At 39.7% G+C, this 17,256-nt stretch overlaps 2 protein-coding genes across 19 annotated transcripts in view; one reads left to right on the forward strand and one right to left on the reverse strand.

Annotated features, from left to right (window-relative positions):
* Nucleotides 1–539: 539 nt before the first annotated feature.
* Nucleotides 540–3,464, reverse strand: LOC118005407. The gene has a single exon (XM_034997354.1). The coding sequence runs from the start codon at nt 3,417–3,419 to the stop codon at nt 2,964–2,966; it is 456 nt and encodes a 151-aa protein (XP_034853245.1). The 5' UTR covers nt 3,420–3,464; the 3' UTR covers nt 540–2,963.
* The window catches only part of MBNL1 (muscleblind like splicing regulator 1), a 181,491-nt gene continuing 166,554 nt past the window's right edge, over nt 2,320–17,256 (forward strand). For 14 of the 18 annotated variants that reach the window (XR_004677804.1, XM_034997236.1, XM_034997203.1 and 11 more), the window contains exon 1: nt 3,250–3,484. The gene's annotated coding sequence lies outside the window, so the exon portion shown is untranslated. Of the gene's footprint in view, nt 3,485–4,143; nt 4,184–4,284; nt 4,613–17,256 lie in introns of those variants that run through there. The other 4 variants (XM_034997177.1, XM_034997230.1, XM_034997194.1 and 1 more) reach the window with 4 other exon arrangements.

Below are 17,256 nucleotides of genomic sequence, written 5' to 3' on the forward strand. Positions count from 1 at the left end.
ACTCACACAGGTGCCTTAAAGACTCCCAGTTGGGTGAAAAAGATAAATGCTACCATTTCCTTTATCTGTATTACTGGTAAACCAGCTAGTTGATATTATCTCTAAAAACCATACTCCTTAACTGCATTTCTATTGGGATTCATTGGTATAATTAAAACTTGAATGGTCTGAAATATTTCAGGAACCTGCAGTGAACATTCTTTCCTTTATCTGAAAATGTGTTTTTATTTCATCTGAAATTGTTTTCTCTAATTTCCCTCTCCACCCACAAATGACCTTCTTTTTGTACTTATGGATCTACTCACTCATGAGCCCATGAACTCTAAGTACACTTCACAGAAGCAAAAGAAACCATACTGCTCATGCTTTCCTGGCACTGAGGGAATATCAGTGGTATTCTAAATGGGAAACTATTTACTTTTTATTACTAATGATTTTTTAATAATTTCCACAATTTAAAACGCAGTCAGAATGCTACTGGTAGCTGAAAGCTGGCAATCTGGTTTAATATTTTTAACATATGATCTGGTGTTTGTTACAATGCTTCAAAATTTTCAGCGTCATTACTCATGTTATAGTATTATCAATAATAATAAATTAAGCTAAATCCGTGGCAAACTAGTTTTATATCACAATTCATTTTGATTCATTTTTGAATCCTAGATTGACCATTATTTTATAGGAGTTTTTCTTAAGCATCCCTTTTTCTTTTATCTAACATAAAATAACATTTTTTTTCTCTTCTTTGTCATTTACGAGGATGTTTATTTTACTGTTTCCAACATTCAAGGGTCTTTCTTGTATTTCTTTGTAATCTGTTCGGTGGAGCAGAAAATCTGTCTCAGTTTCAATTTCTCTTTTGTTCCCAGAACTTCCCCCCTCCTCCAGTGCTGAACTGGAAAAATAATTTCCCCTCTTGCACCATACACAGGTTCAAAGTCCTGCTTTTCACCACGTTGCTCCAAACAGCAAACTTTCTAACCCACAAGAAAAAAGAACACCAAAGTTGTAACTTGGAAGTCTACAGGGGTCTGAGAACAATTGAAAATAAATTCCTACAACGGGGATTAGGCCTTAGCGGTTCATTGGACATTCTGAGAGGTGCGTGGAAGCCGGCTAGGGCACCAACCTGCTAGCAGACGCATAGGTGGCCCAGCTCAGAAGTCAGGGTCCGTTGTCATGGAGAATGAAAGGCAAATTGAAGACATTAAAAGGCAAGTAGCAAACAATCCAGTAGGCTAAGCCAGGGATTTGGGAGCTTCCCAAGGTTCCTCCCTTCCTCATTCCCTGCATGAGTCATTTTTCCAGTCTGTCCACACCCATTCACCCTTCTTCTATGGGCCACCACCCCACACTCCCATTCACCCTCAAGCTGCTGCCACAGGATCTTTCTGAAATACAAGTCCAAACTCTACCTATCCCCTTGCTGTGTAAACTCTTCCAGTTCATCATGGTTTTCAGACTAAAGCTGAGGCTCCTTGGATTAAAACAGACCTACTTTTAGCTCATCTCCTGCCACTCCCCTACACTTATCCTTCCCTCACTTCTAACACGAAAGTTGGCAGGTCCGTTGTATTTGCCATGCTCTTTTCTCCCACTTGACCAGACTCAACTCCCTTTCCATCTTATCTTGTTAATTGCTATACACTTTTCAAGGCACCTGTTGAAAATAACTCCTCCAGGAAGCCTTCCCTAACCCTCCTCAGGCCCCCTTTGGCTTGCCAACACCATTTTAGCATTTATCCCTGAGGCAGAGTTAATTGGTTTATTTGTCTTCTCCCTAGCAGGAGTATTATCCTCTAGGGTAGGGGCTGTGTTACCCATTCTCGTATCTCTGGCATAGCAGGCGTTCGATGTAGTTGTTGAAATGAATGCTGAATTAAGAAAAAGGCATTCCTCATAGCTACTAATTGGCAGATAGAGAACGCCCATTCCTGTTCTCTGAGAAAGCGTCAGTGTCCTTTTTAGTTTGCTTCAACTGTGTGTGCACTTGGGTACTTTTCAATGATTAACACTGAGAAGTAGGGCCATTAATTAATTTATTTGTTATGGAAGGCGGCAGTGCACAATATTAACTGTTTTGTGGATCTAGCCAAGGGTCAGAACTCAAGTCTGTTATTAATGCCTCTTACTCCTGAACTTTAGCACCTTTCACGATGTTTTCCCTTTTCCTTCTTAAGCCGGCGCCACCCTCTTTAACACAACAAAGTTGTAGGAGGAACATGGCACCATATCCACCACTTCATTCCAAATTTTGTCCAAAACATGGAACCGATGTTTTAAATTAGAATCATTATTGAACAAGTTATCAAAATTCCTTAAATTCAAAGGAAATTCTGCCCCCAAATCTCCAAAACATCATCACATCACTTTAGTCCAGAATTCTTTCCATTCAAAGTGAAGCCAAGTTGCATCTTATAACACCCAATGAATTATGATTTGGGGCTGTGGTCTGTGTTGCTCCAACAATAATATGACCTAGTTGCCTTGGAATATTCCAGTATTTCAGAAAATGGTATTTTATTTTCAGAGAAGGGTCTCTGCTTCCTATAAATCATGTAATGCAGAGTTGGGAAGAAAGGGGATTTTACATTCCAAATATTATTTACAAGCTAGCCTGGAAGCTGCAGTGGGAGTTTTTTGTGCTTGCGTGACAGTCAGTTTTACTAAAGAACTGCAAAACTGTGGACACCCTGCTACTTGAGGAAGAGACACACTGGCAGTCTTGCAGATGTTTTTCCCGCCTGTGAGCCATCCAGGTTCCAAAACGGTGTGGTGCATTTTAAGGCGGCAGCCCCATCCGATCCCTGCCGTTTTCTGCCGCTCTGATTCTCACCTTCAACCTAACCTTGCCGGCTTCCTTGCAAAAAGCCTCATCCGCCGGCCTCTTTAAAAAACGAACCTATGTGTCCGCCCGGCTGGTCGGAAGGAGCAGAAAGTAGTAGGGGTGCGTCCCGTTCGCACTATAGCTCGGCTGTTACAATGTTGAACGTGTAAGATGGAAGATACCACCGGCTGGCTGCGGGGATGCACCTCGCCAGCGCCGGCTCCGGTTTCCTTGTGCTCCCGGCGCCGACCCGCGAGCGGCGACGACCGCCCCCTGCGGACTTTGTTCGGTTGCGGGGCGCCAGCGCGGCCCGGGCGAGGGCGGGAGGGCGGCGGAAAGTTGGAGAGCGTTTTTTCGCCGCCGCGTGCGTCCGGGAGCTCGACGAGTCCGCCCCGGGCTTCCTGGTGGGGCTGGGCTGGCGGGGGAGGGGCTGCGCAGCAGCGGCAGCGGAAACCAGACCTCGGCGATAAGAGGCTGCACAGCGACATGCAACAGCCTTTTCACTGCAGCTGAATGAGTTGTGGCGCTCACAATGCTCCCGTGACCGGGAACTGACAAGTTCAATTTTAAATCGCGGGCGTCTTGGAATCATGACTCCCACAATGCCTTGGGCACTCGGTCGGCAGTCGCGCTGCCTCTGAAAAAAAAATGTGAGAGGTAAGTTTCCATTTTCGCAGTTTCCCTGCGCTGCTCTGCTGCTCTGCATTGTTTGTACTCTTTCGGGGCTGTACGTGGCTGGAGGAGGAAGTGAGAGGAGGCTTCGGCCGGCTGCGTCTCGTAGCGGCAGAGGCCGGCTGGCCACGGTGGATGGTTTCCTATCGCACACCCTCGCGAGCTAGGGGGAGAGCGGGAGGTTGCAGCTGCAGCCCAGCTCCGAGCAGCCCTTCCCCGGGCGCTGCGGACACTGTCAGAGCGCAGCCAGCTTCCAGTTTGGCAGCCTAGACAGAGAGAGAGAGAGAGAGAGAGGGGGGAAATGAAAGAAACAGGTGCGTGGAAGTGTACTTACAACTTAATGACCTTCGTCAGGCGGAGATGCGAGTCCATCGGACGCGAGCCGCGGTTTCTCCCAAGAGATCCCGCATCCCTGGCCCCGGGGCTGCCGTCCAGCCCGGTTTTCATCTGGGCCAAATATGTGCACGCAAAGGTTAATTCTCTGCCTGCTACCCATAAATTACGCATGACATGTTTAGCTGGCCTTCCTTATATGGAGAGTGCTGTATTTCAGTCCAGTTTGCCTTTTGCCAAGTTTACAGGGCGGAAGACGCCCTGCATAAGAGGGCTCCTCTCTCTCTCTCTCTCTCTCTCTCTCTTTTTTCTTCATCGTTTTGTAGTGCGTCACTCAAAAACTGTAAGAAAAGTAAGTACAGACGCTCTCTGGGTGGAGCCGCAGTTGGTTGATCGAATTGCTTTCACGAAAGGTTGAAAAGACTGGAAAGTAGTTAGTACTTGGGTTCTGGTTTTTAGACAAAAGCAGGACAAATATGTGCCCCCCCACCCCTGCACTTTTTTTTTTTTTTTTTAAACGGAGCCGGAATCTGTTATTGGTAGTAATGTGTCATGTGAGAATACTTTGATTCCAGAGCCTGTAACACGAGCAGGTATATGGTGGAGCTTATGCTTGCCCCTCTCACAGCACTTTACAACTACAGGGGTGTTGCTAGAAGAGTGGTTGTGTTTTTAAGTCTCTCCCCGGCCGGGAGAATATACGGCTGCTGGGATTTGGTGGTGCATTTCCGTGGAGTGTGCTTGCCTAGGATTAAGACGGAGTAAGAAGCTGCCAGACAGGTTATTGCCACTGTCTTTACTTTGTGTGCCCACCGGCGCGGGCGATAGCAAACGGATGGTAAACTCTGTCGTACTCTGAGGAATTTCTTAAACAAATTAATAAACCGAGAGAGAAGTCATAATTAATGCCTCTGGATTTGCAGGCCCTCTGCAAGGCGCTTTGAAATACTACACCAGTGGACACGATGTTCCTCCCTCCTGGGTTTGAACACGGTGTCTGTTTATCCACAGAGGTATTTAGGACCTAACTATTCTATACCAGCATAAGTGATCCACTCCGTGTTATCTGTGTGCGTTCCTGAGAGCGTTGGTGTTTCTCCTTGTCGTGCTGTTGAGATAAACTATTATCACTAAGGCAGGTTAAAATGAAAGTTCAACGACTGTAAAATTCATCTAAAGAATACTTAGTTTCAATACTTAGAACGTCTTAGATGTAGAGTTAAAGCCAGAGACACCGAATAAAGTTCTTTTGTAGCCTGAGAAAGCACATTGTTGTCACTTATATCTTTGCTTTCTTAAAGTCGGTGACAACTACAGCTCAAAACTGTTTTTTAGGAAACCTACAGTGTCCTGACTTTCATCCATTTGCATGGGGGTGAATTTTTTTTTTTTTTTTTTTTTTTGTTGGCCTTCTTTCAAAATGTAGACATTAGTTTTTAGTTTTAATTGTTTAATGGGGGGTTTCTTCAGTGAGGACTACAAAAGTTGCCTTTTGTGTTTTAGGGAACAGGTTGGGTCAGCACCAGAAAACCTGTTCATCCATCCGTCTATAATTACAGTGTCACTTAAGACATAATAATCGGGTTTTATTATTACTAAGAGACTCAGAAAAGCTCACATGGGCCTAGTTTAATTTTTTTCTCATGTAACTAAGAACAAATTTGTGTGCAGACACACATCAAGTGTGATACTCTATGCAGCCATGCCAGTGGAGAATCCAAAGTGTTTTATGGTTTAAAATATTATTGCTTGTGTTTACGTTTCCACATTTGAGACAAACTTAGACTCCAAGTTGAATTCGTTAAATTTTGTTTCCAACATTCTGTTCTTCCTCTGGGCACAGAATTCCTATGAAATGAAGCACTGGGTTCGGTTCTAGATCAAGAAAAGAATATCCCAAGGTTTCTCCTGGGGTCGGTGGGGGCGGGGAGTAAAATCATTTTCTCATTGAGTAAGGGTGTGTTACTTTATTATAAAAAACTTCTTTCTTATTTTCATCGTAAGCAAAAAAATCGCCCTTGCATTTATCCCTGTTGTGGTTCATTAGGCCTGTATTTGATATATCTATTTATGGAAACTGAGAGAGAATAGCCTTGCTTCACCTTCTGGTTTTCTGCTTGGTGAGGAGGATGCACAGGTTAGAGAACATCCCAGATCTCACTTAGAAGAAGCTGAAGAGAATAGGTCACTGGGGTGGAGGAAGTGGAGGAAGAAAGTGAAATGTATTCACTTAAATGTTTGTCTTAATATAAAATCCCAGCAGCAATACTGATTATAGAGGATGTTACATGGGAAGATTTTGAAGCGGTGGCCTTTTAGGCCAAAAAGCTTCATATATTTGGAAATCTAGAATGTGCCGTCCAGCGCAGAAGCCACTAGCCACATGGGGCTGTTGAGCATTTGAAATGTGGCTAGTTAAGTATAAAATACATTCTAGATTTGGAAAACTTTGTAGGAAGGGAAGAATGTAAAACATCTGATTAATATTTTTATATGGATTATATGTTGCAATGCTAATATTTTGGATATATTGGTTTCAATAGAATATACTGTTAGATTAATTTCACCTGCTTCTTTTCCCTTTTTAAAAATATGACTACTAGAACACCTAAAATAACAAATGTGGCTTGTGTTGTATTTCCATTGGGTAGTGCTGTTCTAGAACAAAGCAGGGAAACTGAAAGAGTTTGCTGGTTAAAATATAATAAAATTGACTTTTATTTTTACAAGCTAAAGAAGTTTATTATACATAGAAGTACCTTGTCTTTCTTATCCATTGTAACCAAAATTTGAGAAAACACACTACCTAACATCTATTTTTATTTCCTCAAAACTACTATTTAGTTTAGAGATTTAATGGTGAGGTAGTAATAAGAGAGAAAAGGCTTATAATTAGGGGATGAGTTTTAACACCTCTCAAAGGCCAGAATAGAGTATGATTGCTACTTAGGAACATTTTAGAGACACTATAGTTATCATTGTCCTGAAGTTTCCAAACATAAACGAGTCACTAAAATTTATTTTAAAATAGAGTTTTTGGTAAATAGCAATTATCCTCAAATGCTTAATACGTATTTTCCTTTCCTATGACTTTCCTTCCTTAGAAAATAAAAACATCAAGTAAATCCAAACAAACTCCTGACCACATGTTAATCAAAGATTAATAAATTCACAAAAATGAGATTTTCACTTGTAGGCTATGAGGCCTTGTTTTGAATGTTAAGAAAGGTAAAAATAGGTTTCTGTGGTAGTATGGTTTTTGAAAGATTTCTATACACGGAGATAATTGTCTTTATAATTTGAACACATTCTTGAGAAAGCATCTGACTAGCAAACAAAGCACAATGGCAGAGGTCCTGGAAACATTCCCCTCAGATATTTTCATAACCAAAGTACATTTTGCCATACACAGTGAGTGTTATGCTGAAAAAATGCAGTTCTTTTCTACCCATATAAAGCATGCTTACTTTTACTTCCTTGAAGGCTGCGAAGGATATAGGACAGGGTGGATATAGTGGGTTCTTTTTTGGGGGGAGGGCAGCTTTTATAGAGGAGCTTGGAAGAGTGACCTCCTGGCTAGGTGCCATCTTGAATCTGTCTCCTGCTGTATGAGGCGTAGCCGCCATTAGTGTCCATGCATGTATGGAGTGTGAGGGGGAGCACTGATCGCCATTAACTTCGTGCATAATTTCTGATGAGTCATGGAGCGTATTCGCTAATGGTTGGAGAACTATTGATTGCAAAGCAGGGAATTCAAGAAGAGCTATTGATGTATGGCATTAAGTGTGTCTAGACATATTTTATATTTTTAGATGAGATAGGGAAATTGATTTTTATGTAGTGTTTTTCATATTATAAAGATATATATTTATGTAAACATTTCAGCTATATCCTTGAAAAAACACTTAGCAAATACATGGTTACAGTGTTTTACGTATTATTATTATTAGGTTTTAATGACCCTAGTACATCTCTTACAGATAATTATTCACATTTTCCAGGAGGCATCTTAACACATGTGTCTGTGACATCCATAAAAATGAAGAATCTTTAAAGCATTTATGTTACAGTATTAGACATTACGTATTTGGCACTTTCCCCACTGTTTTTGGGATCCTACTCAGGTTTCTGTGATTATCCTTTGTTAAAACAGTTCAAGATATACTAATCTCGTGATGATATACAGCCATATTGGATAGAGTGAAGAATTCCTTTTCCACTGAGATCAACTTTTTTTTAGAAAGGTGAAGATGTTTCTGAAATAACTTATGCTTCCAGTAGTGTATATGCTCCCAAGGAAAAACTGTCGTCTCTTTGGACATTGTTTTAAGAAATTGAGAGTTGTATCTTCTATATACCCAAAGAGGTGAATAAGAGTTGATAAGGGTAATACTCCCATGAAATGTGGACACAATTTTTATGTAAGTGTTTGTGTGAAGGCCGAGTGTTCCCAAGACAATGCTAATTTATTCAAATAATCTGGAAGTTAAATAATGCCATATTATTGAAAAGAATTGTGCTAAATATCATAATCTAAGGCTGATGTCTATGCAGATATCAAGTCCGTTCCATTCCTTCTCTAGCTGATATTTCTTCCTCCAAAGGACTTTTAAGAGAAACTTATAGTTGTTTTTTTGGGTTTTTGTTTTTTTTTTTTAAAGATTTTATTTATTTGATACAGAGAGAGACAGTGAGAGAAGGAACACAAGCAGGGGGAATAGGAGACGGGGAAGCAGACTTCCTGCTGAACAGGGAGCCCCATGCGGGGCTCGATCCCAGGACCCTGGGATCATGACCTGAGCCGAAGGCAGACACTTAACAACTGAGCCACCCAGGTGCCCCAAAACTTATGTTTAAAACTGGGTTTTCTTTATATTCTCAATTTTAAAACAGTTTGGGAGGTATTAACTAAGAATGAACTTGTTTTAAAGAGCTAACAAGACCCGAAGATCATGGGAACAAGTTTAATCATATGAAATAAACATTACATTGCTGATTTGAGATATTCTATTTTGTAATGTTATTTTTAAGTGTATACATACTAGAGCAAAAATAGCAAGCTAGGCTCAGTGAAATCTACCAAACTTAATCAAAATATACCTGGTCTTCAAAGAAGTGGTAGTCTGGTAGCAGAAGTGAGAGTTTTGAAAATAACTGTAAAGTACAAAGTCGTATTTCATAAACAGTGGCTTGGTAACATGGTTTGGAAGTACAGATAAAGAAAGATAAGTTTCTGACCAATACATGTAAGAAAGGGGAACAGTCTTAATGCATAAATAATGGAAAACAAAAGCTATTCTTTATTTTTCAACTGTGCAAAAATAGTATTCTGTTAAGCCAGCATTAATTATATCTATTCAGTGATATTTCCATATTTTTCATACATTTATATTTAACATCCAGAGATAGGATTTTTGTATGTGTTCAATTTCATTTCTTTAGTTCATTTCTCTAGTAGAAAGATACAGATTTCCAAATGTCCTGTACTAGAATATCCATAGTTTTTGCCCTCAGTTTTACTGTTGAATACCATAATGTTTCACCTTTTGAAGTCACCAAATAGTTACAGATGTGTCAGAAGACCTGAGTGGGTAAGGAAGTTGAACAGTGAGCATAGAGAATTTGCCAAAGACTAGATTGAAAGTAAATTGACAATTACAATGACGTTGTTTACTAAAAATCTATATATTAATGTTAAATAGTGGAAATAATACTAAAATACATTTAAAAAACAGTGATTTCATTTTGGGAAAAAAAACATACATAATGAACAGCAATGGAGAAGTATATATTAGCAGGAGATTTTAATCAGAAACAGCCAGAGTATCAAATTTAACATGACACTGAGTAAAAGAAAAGTGGAGAAATGAGAACAGAAGGTACAGACACAGGTAGAAGTGTCCCAGTTGTGAATACACTTTTGTGGGTTTTCAAAAATAATAACTATTTTAAGTACATGTCATTGGTGGAAGACTTAGTAACATTGTCTATACTTTCTGTATTTATGTTCCTACCCTACTAACATCTGTCTACAGTGATTGTGACTGAATAGACTCTTCCAGAAGATGCCAGAAAGTATGGTGACAATAATAAATGCAGTGGGAGTGTGAGGAAATATAAACAGTGAGACTTTACAGTTTAATAGTCAAAACACATCATAAGCATGTTAAATAGCAGGGATGCCAAAATAAGGCAGTATGCAGTTCTTACTTAGAACATCATTAAAGGCATTTTCTGAACTTGATTTAGTATTAGAACTTAGAGACCGTTCAGAGCTTATTGCATCCAAAATTTGTACTCCTATATCTAGCAATCTGTTTACCAGCATTGTTGATGATAGTGGTAATGACACATTCACATTTTACTTGTTTCTGTCTTCTCTGATTACAAGAAAAGAATTACCTTTACAATGACCTTTTAACACTCCATGTGGATGGATAGCTCTTACCCTACCCGAAAGATAGTCTGGGCCCGGGTGGTGATAGTCAAGTTAGGTGACCGAAAAAAAGGAAGGCATAGGGCTGGCCGGGGCAGAAAAGTTGGTGGGAAAAGCTCTGAGTCATTGGCTGGACTTGCAACTCAGTATTCCCAAGCCAAAAGCCCCCTCATTGATATTTCTATTTACTAAGTTTTAGTTTCAAAGAAGCTGTGTTATAAAAAGACACATCATTTCCTTTAAGTAGTTTCTAAATTTGTTTTGAAAGTCCAACGTTTGCTGCAGTGTAAGTAGAACAACAAAGACAGACCTCAGTGAGGGGTAATTTTTGAAAAGTGGAGTACTCAGCAAATGTAAGAGGTGATATCAGTTTTATTATCAGTTTAAAATTATTGTATCTGTATATATTTATTGCATTTTTGTCTGTATCTTGAAAGGAAAGACTTTGCTGGGGGTTGGCACGGACAAGCTTCACAATGTGTAGACTTTATCAGACCAGATCTGACTAGGTGTGTGGCCTGGGGAAAACTATTTACTCTTTCCAATCCCTAAGTTCTGTATCTGTGAAATGATAAACATAAATAGTTATTAATAATAGAAATTCTAGGGGCACCTGGGTGGCACAGTTGGTTAAGCATCTAACTCTTAGTTTTTGGCTTAGGTCATGATCTCAGGGTTCTGGGATTGAGCCCCGGAGTTGGGCTCTGTGCTCAGTGCAGAGTCTGCTTGATATTCTCTCTCCCTCTCCCTCTGCCCCTCCTGCTCATATTCTCTCTCTCTCTCTTCCTCAACTAAATAAATCTTAAAAAAATAACAGAAGTTCGACTTGCTTTATATTTCTTTATAAAAATATCTCCTTTAATCTTTTTTTTAACAGCTGTGAAATGGGCCCTATGACTTTTATCTTCAAGATTAAGTAGCATGACTAGAAATCTGTCATTTGTAGAATTATGAGGCTTGTTTTTTGCCTTTATTCAAATGTCCATGTTTTTAACCAATTTTTTGTCTTGCCTCCAGTGATATATAAAGAATAGTAATGAGAACAAGAACTATAATGATGATTACTAACATTTTGGACTGTTTTTAATATGCTAGGAAAGGGGTTATGAATTGATTCATGGGTTCCCCAGAACAACCCTGTGAGATGAGTACTATTAGTATATCAGCTTCACAGATGGGAAAACTGAGGCACTGATAAGGTAATTGTCCAAAATTAACTAAGAAGTAGCACAAGATGGAGTTGAACCAAGGTAGTCCAGTTCTAGAACCCATGCTTGTACATAAAAGAATAAAAACAGATTAAAAAAAAATGCTTGTGTTAGGTGCATAGAGGAGATCAAGACCATAAACATTTGTAATACTCTTAGCAGAGTCACACTTCTACAGCATTTAGAAAGTAAGAGGATAGAGAGAAAAGCCATGGGGGTAGGTGGCCAGCATATAAGGTAGGAAGAAGGAAGGAATCAGGTGGGAGAGGAGGTTGGTACTGCACTTTGGGGAGCATTGAGGAGCAGGTGGTACAAGTTTGATACACAGTGGAGAACATGAGACATTTGGTTAGGCCTGTATTTTAGTGACAATTTATAGAGGAAGGAAAGGACATGTACAGGATAAAGTAGAGATTGCAGGAAAGAGATGAGGGAAATGCCAGGGAATGAAAAGGAAGACATATATGCTGGGGGGAAAAGTGACAGGTGTAGGGTCCACAGGATGTAGCAATTGATTAGATGTGGACATGAAAGGCAATGGGAAGTATTAAAAATGATTTTTAAAATATAGTAATTTTTTAAACTTCTCATCAAAAATTTCTCATGTAAAAAACTTAATCTTTAATGTTAATTCTGTTCATTACCTTGCTACTTGTGTGCTCTTTTAGGATAAAGAACTATGGGGTGCCTTGGTGGCCCAGTTGGTTAAGCGTCTGCCTTTGGCTTAGGTCATGATCCCAAGGTTCTGGGATCCTGTCCCACATCAGGCTCCCTGCTCAGCAGGGAGTCTGCCTCTCCCTCCCCCCCCCCCCCCCCGCTCATTCTCTCTCTCTCTTGCTTTCACTCGCTCTCTCTCAAATAAATAAATAAAATCTTTAAAAAAGGATAAAGAAGTCTATTTTAAAATATCAGTAAGAGGGGCGCCTGGGTGGCTCAGTCGTTAAGCGTCTGCCTTCGGCTCGAGTCATGATCCTAGGACCCTGGGATCAAGCCCCGCATCAGGCTCCCTGCTCCGCGGGAAGCCTGCTTCTCCCTCTCCCACTCCCCCTGCTTGTGTTCCCTCTCTCGCTGTGTCTCTCTCTGTCAAATAAATAAATAAAATCTTTAAAATAAAATAAAATATCAGTAAAACACTTAAAATTGTGTTTTGTCAGGAGCTATATATAACTCAGTTAAGTAGAAGATGCATGTTAAATTCTTAAAACATTTCATTTCTGTGTCCAGCTCTTTTAAAGAAAGCACAGGATCTGATGAACTGTAGAAGGTTGCCAAATTCTTCATCCCAAATTGGTAATTCTGAAATAAGCATAATTTCTTCTTTAGGGATATATTGTTATTTGCTAAGAAATGTTTCTGTGTTGGCCAGGCAGTTCTGGTCCCTTATTAAGGGAACAGCGGTGTCCCCTATCCTCTGTGATAAACCAGGGGGCGCATAGATACATGATAAAGCGAGTTTGCAATGTGCTCAATGTGACTGACATTTATGCTTCTCAGACCTTGCTATTTTAGGGAAGGTATCAGGATAACTGTGATAAGTCTTTTCCCTGGGAATAAAACCCCTTAACAATCAGACACTCTTATAAACAGAATGATGTACATATGGGAATAAATAAGCAGTTACCTTGAGTTAACAGTTTCCTGGTGTTGTGAGGATAGTTCTAGTTCAAACGGAATAGAAAGCTTGGTAGCAATACTCGCGGGCCTTTTTGCTTAAGGTCCTTACATGGTTTTTACAAGTAAATGGCTTAACAGAGTTTAAGCAGAAGATGTCAGAGCAGTGATAGATTATGTTGTATTTAACATGCATAGAAAAATTCCCATGAAATCAAGACAGTTTTCAAGAAAATGATTCTATTTATAAATATTTACCACTTATTATTTATTTAGATGGTCTATATCCATGAAAAATAATAAATATTGCACTGTTTATGTCTTTATAGCATGTTTATATAGAGCTAGAGAAAATAATGTTAACAGTGCTTTATTTCGCCTTTTGTTTATATGTCTTTTAGTATTATGTCAGAGCCACACTTAGGGCATGGCTTTTTCTATTATTAGATTTTCTTTTTTCCTTATCAGATTTTTGCCTTGTGCTATAAAGATATGGTAAGATCTGTTTTGTTGTATTGTTAAGGTAATATTCAGAAGTGTTCATTTTTTAAGTAACTAGATTAAATAGTGTTGAAATTAGAAATTCTTCTTTGCTTTCTCTATTCATTGGGCTAATATTAACTAGACACATTTACTCCAAATTATTTTTGAGCCATTATTTGAATTTCATTGCTCAGACATTTCAGGGAAGGCTGCATTGTCAACTTAGTGGCATTCAGATAAGGTGTTTGGTTTTAAATACCCCATCCAGAAGACTTGAAGAGATCTGATGAGCATAGTAAAAGTGAACAACAGGGAATACAAGCAAATCTGTGACCCAGGTGTAGAGTCTCTCTGAGGTATTGCATGACCTTTCCAAAAAGTAATTTGAAATGTCCAGAACATTTGAGATTATTGAAAAAATACATCCTTCAAGCATAATTCTGCATAATGCTTTCTGGGGGACCACATTTACTGAAAATTGCATGTAGGAAATAACTCAGAGAAATATATTTTTGAGGAATGAGTTTTAAAAAGTAAATATTGTTTTGGGAGCAATTAATATAGGAAGAAATTGTTGTGTCTGTTTCTCAGTAATGGATTGAAGTTTGCGAAGTGCTGAGGTGTTTTCACATAAAAAGTTATTTTACTATGTTAACATAAGGCAATACAGGGGAATCAATTCATCCTTTGTGTTCTGCTAAATAACCAATTAACAAACATTTTGAGCACCTGTTAGAGTTAAGGGATCATAGCAGGTCAGGAGAGGGGACCCAAAGGAGAATTATGTTGTTTCTCTTCGTTGGCCTATAATTGACCTGGAGGGAAAGACATGAAAGGTGGACAGTATAACTGAGTATTTTTATTTTATTTTTTTAGGGAGAGAGCGAGAGAGCGCATGCGCAGGCATGTGCGAGAGGTGAGGGGGAGGGGCAGAGCAAGAGGGAGAGAGAATCTTAAGCAGCCTCTGGGCTCGGTCTCATGACCCTGAGATCATGACCTGAGCTGAAATCAAGAGTTGGAGGCTTAACCGACCGAACCACCCAGGCGCCCCTACAATTGAGTATTGGCGCTCTACAATTGAGTACCAAAGGAGGAAATTCAAAGAAAGAAGAAAATCCAAAGAAGGAAGTCTGTGGAACCGAATAGTCAAGACAAGCTGTATGGAGGAGAAGTTTGCCAGTCTGTTCAGAATGTGGAGGGAAACGGTATGAACAGGGGAGGGAGTAATGGGGCCAGCTGCCATATTTGAGTGTCTTCTCTGTGAGACATTGCCAGCTTACATTCTTCTATGAAAGAAGCACCTCGTAATGGTGTTAGTTAGGGAACATGCCTTTGTGGCAGGAGCCCACTCTCCTGGTAGAGGTGAGGAAACAGAGACTCAGAGAAGTTAACCCACTTGCCTCAAGTCACACAGCTGGTGAGCAGCCAAACTGAACTGAAGCCCAGTCTTTTCTTACTTCACAACAGCGTTCTTTGTTACCCCTTAATGATTCTGCTGGGAATGGGTGGGTACAGTTATGATACAGGGACTTTAAAACTTCACCCACAGCACGGCTGACACAGGTCGAGAAGGTATAAATTCAGCTTTAAAGGCTGGCCAATAAAATTTCGTCCTTTTGCTTCGACACTGGCATAGAGTTTGACAAATGCTTAAAACCTTTCTTTCTAAGATTTATAAACCAAACCAAACCAAACCCACTAGGCCTCCTGTCTTCAGCAGGTAGGGGAAGGGCTTGCATTCCTGTGACCTGTTACAACATTGCATTTGGGAGGCTCTCAGAGGAAGCTTTGTGAAGTTCCAGAAGATAATGTACTTTCACAGCAATAATGTGATGCTATAAAATTTTCACCAAGAAATGATCAGGGTGACTCCAGAATGCGTGCTAAATTCATTTATCTTCCTCATGTGGTTATTTTACGCTTTCATGTTCTATCATATTCACACACCAGTCTGTGTTCTCAGCTACCGTGTGGCATAGCTTACAATCTGAAGAGATAAACTGTTAATTGACAACTTGTTCTGTTGGAAACATGTCACTCTGCTAACAAATTCCTCTCTTCATAGAGCTATTTAGAACACATACCAAATAAAATTATATAATGTCTAGAGAAGGAAGATGGAAGAATCTTATGCCATTGCTTTTGGCCTCAAAGGAAAGCCCTCTTATTTAGCAAATGTCGATTGAGTGCGGTGTCCATGTGCCACCTGTCATGCTCTGTCCTTCAGAGGATAAAGAGGTAAGATATGCCCTGTTCTCAAAGTAGTTTCCAGTGTAGTGATAGAAATATTCACAAGTAATGTACGGGCAAAACAAAGTGGGCACAGGAGCCAAGAATAGGCTGCTTGTGGGCAGAGTGTGGAATTTGCCTAAAACCATCCAGTAGACACATTAACTCTTTACATGCTCTGTATACTGGAGAAAAGACAAAGCCAACCCACGATTTATTTTAATGATGTGATTTCATATTTAAACGGCTTATTTTACTGCTTAAGTGTTTGATAAATAAGCATGACCCAAATGTAGTGTCATCCTAGATGAGACGGGAAAGATTACTTTATTTCTGATGTTAGCACTGTGGGAGAAAGGTGGGGACGCATAATTCATCCGAGGCTTTTTTGTGCTAACTCCTTAATGAGGAGATTAAATCACTCCAAATTGACAGTCTTAAGTTTCAGAGCCTGAAACTTTTATGTTAACAGAAAAGAAAAATCTGTAAGAGAAAGGTGTGTTGTATTTGACTTTAATGACAAAGGGTTTTAGATATGCACACTATGCTCTTTTTCCTCCAGCTTTTTCTTTGTGAGCAGGAAATAAAGCTGTATTTTGTAGGCTAACTTCCAAATTTTGAAATGGTAAAAGTGCAACTGTGTGTATTCTGTAAGACCCCATTCAGCTGGGAAGTGTTCGTCCCTCATTTCCAGGATTTAAACTGCAGTCTCGGTTAGAAGACTCAGAATTTTTATTTTATTGCCTACCATTATTCATTTTTAATCCTAAACACTTCTTTAAAGCCCACTGCATAAAAAGCTTCACAATAAGATTTTGACTGAAATTTTCAAGAGAAATTAAGGATATACCTTCTGCTTTTCTGAAGTTTACAGCCTAAAGAAAAAGGTCCATTTTTAGTGAAATAATGAAAACAACCCAAACCACAAAAGGACCAGCCTGTTAGCAATCGTAATAATTGTAAAAATAGCAACTTACTTGGTAGGCACTTACTCTTTTCCATATGTGACCATATATGGTTCTTATACAGTGCTTTGAGATTTATGTGGTGCCATCATCCCTCTCCCTAGTTCACAGGTGAGAAAATGGAGGCTTGGCAAGGTTAAGGTCAGCTAATTTGCCCAGGGGTCACGTAGCACAGTACTGGGAGCGCCGAGATCCTAACCCAGTGGTTTTGCTGTTTGTTTCCATCAGTCTGGTATGAATTAAGTACACAAACACTGACAGCAGTGTTGATTTGAGACCTAATCCAAGTTAGCTCTGAAAAAGACTAAATGAAGAAGGGAAGATGTGGGAGATGGGTTTTCAAGTATTGTGGTCATAAAACAGGAGAGATGATGAAGTAGACTTTGAATTTTCGTGGCTTGGAAAGAAGAGTTTGATCAAATGGTCTACTATGCCTGTGTGGTTTGCATGGTATTAGTTCTACTCACACCTAATACCCTCTGCCCTGGCGCT

Source organism: Mirounga leonina, unplaced genomic scaffold (assembly GCF_011800145.1).
Source record: "Mirounga leonina isolate KUSES-001 unplaced genomic scaffold, KU_Mleo_1.0 Mir_115, whole genome shotgun sequence".
NCBI lineage: Eukaryota > Metazoa > Chordata > Mammalia > Carnivora > Phocidae > Mirounga > Mirounga leonina.

What these genes read in the sequence shown, in the direction of transcription:
- LOC118005407 (XM_034997354.1), bottom strand. Translation starts at nt 3,419, where the DNA reads ATGATTCCAAGACGCCCGCGATTTAAAATTGAACTTGTCAGTTCCCGG.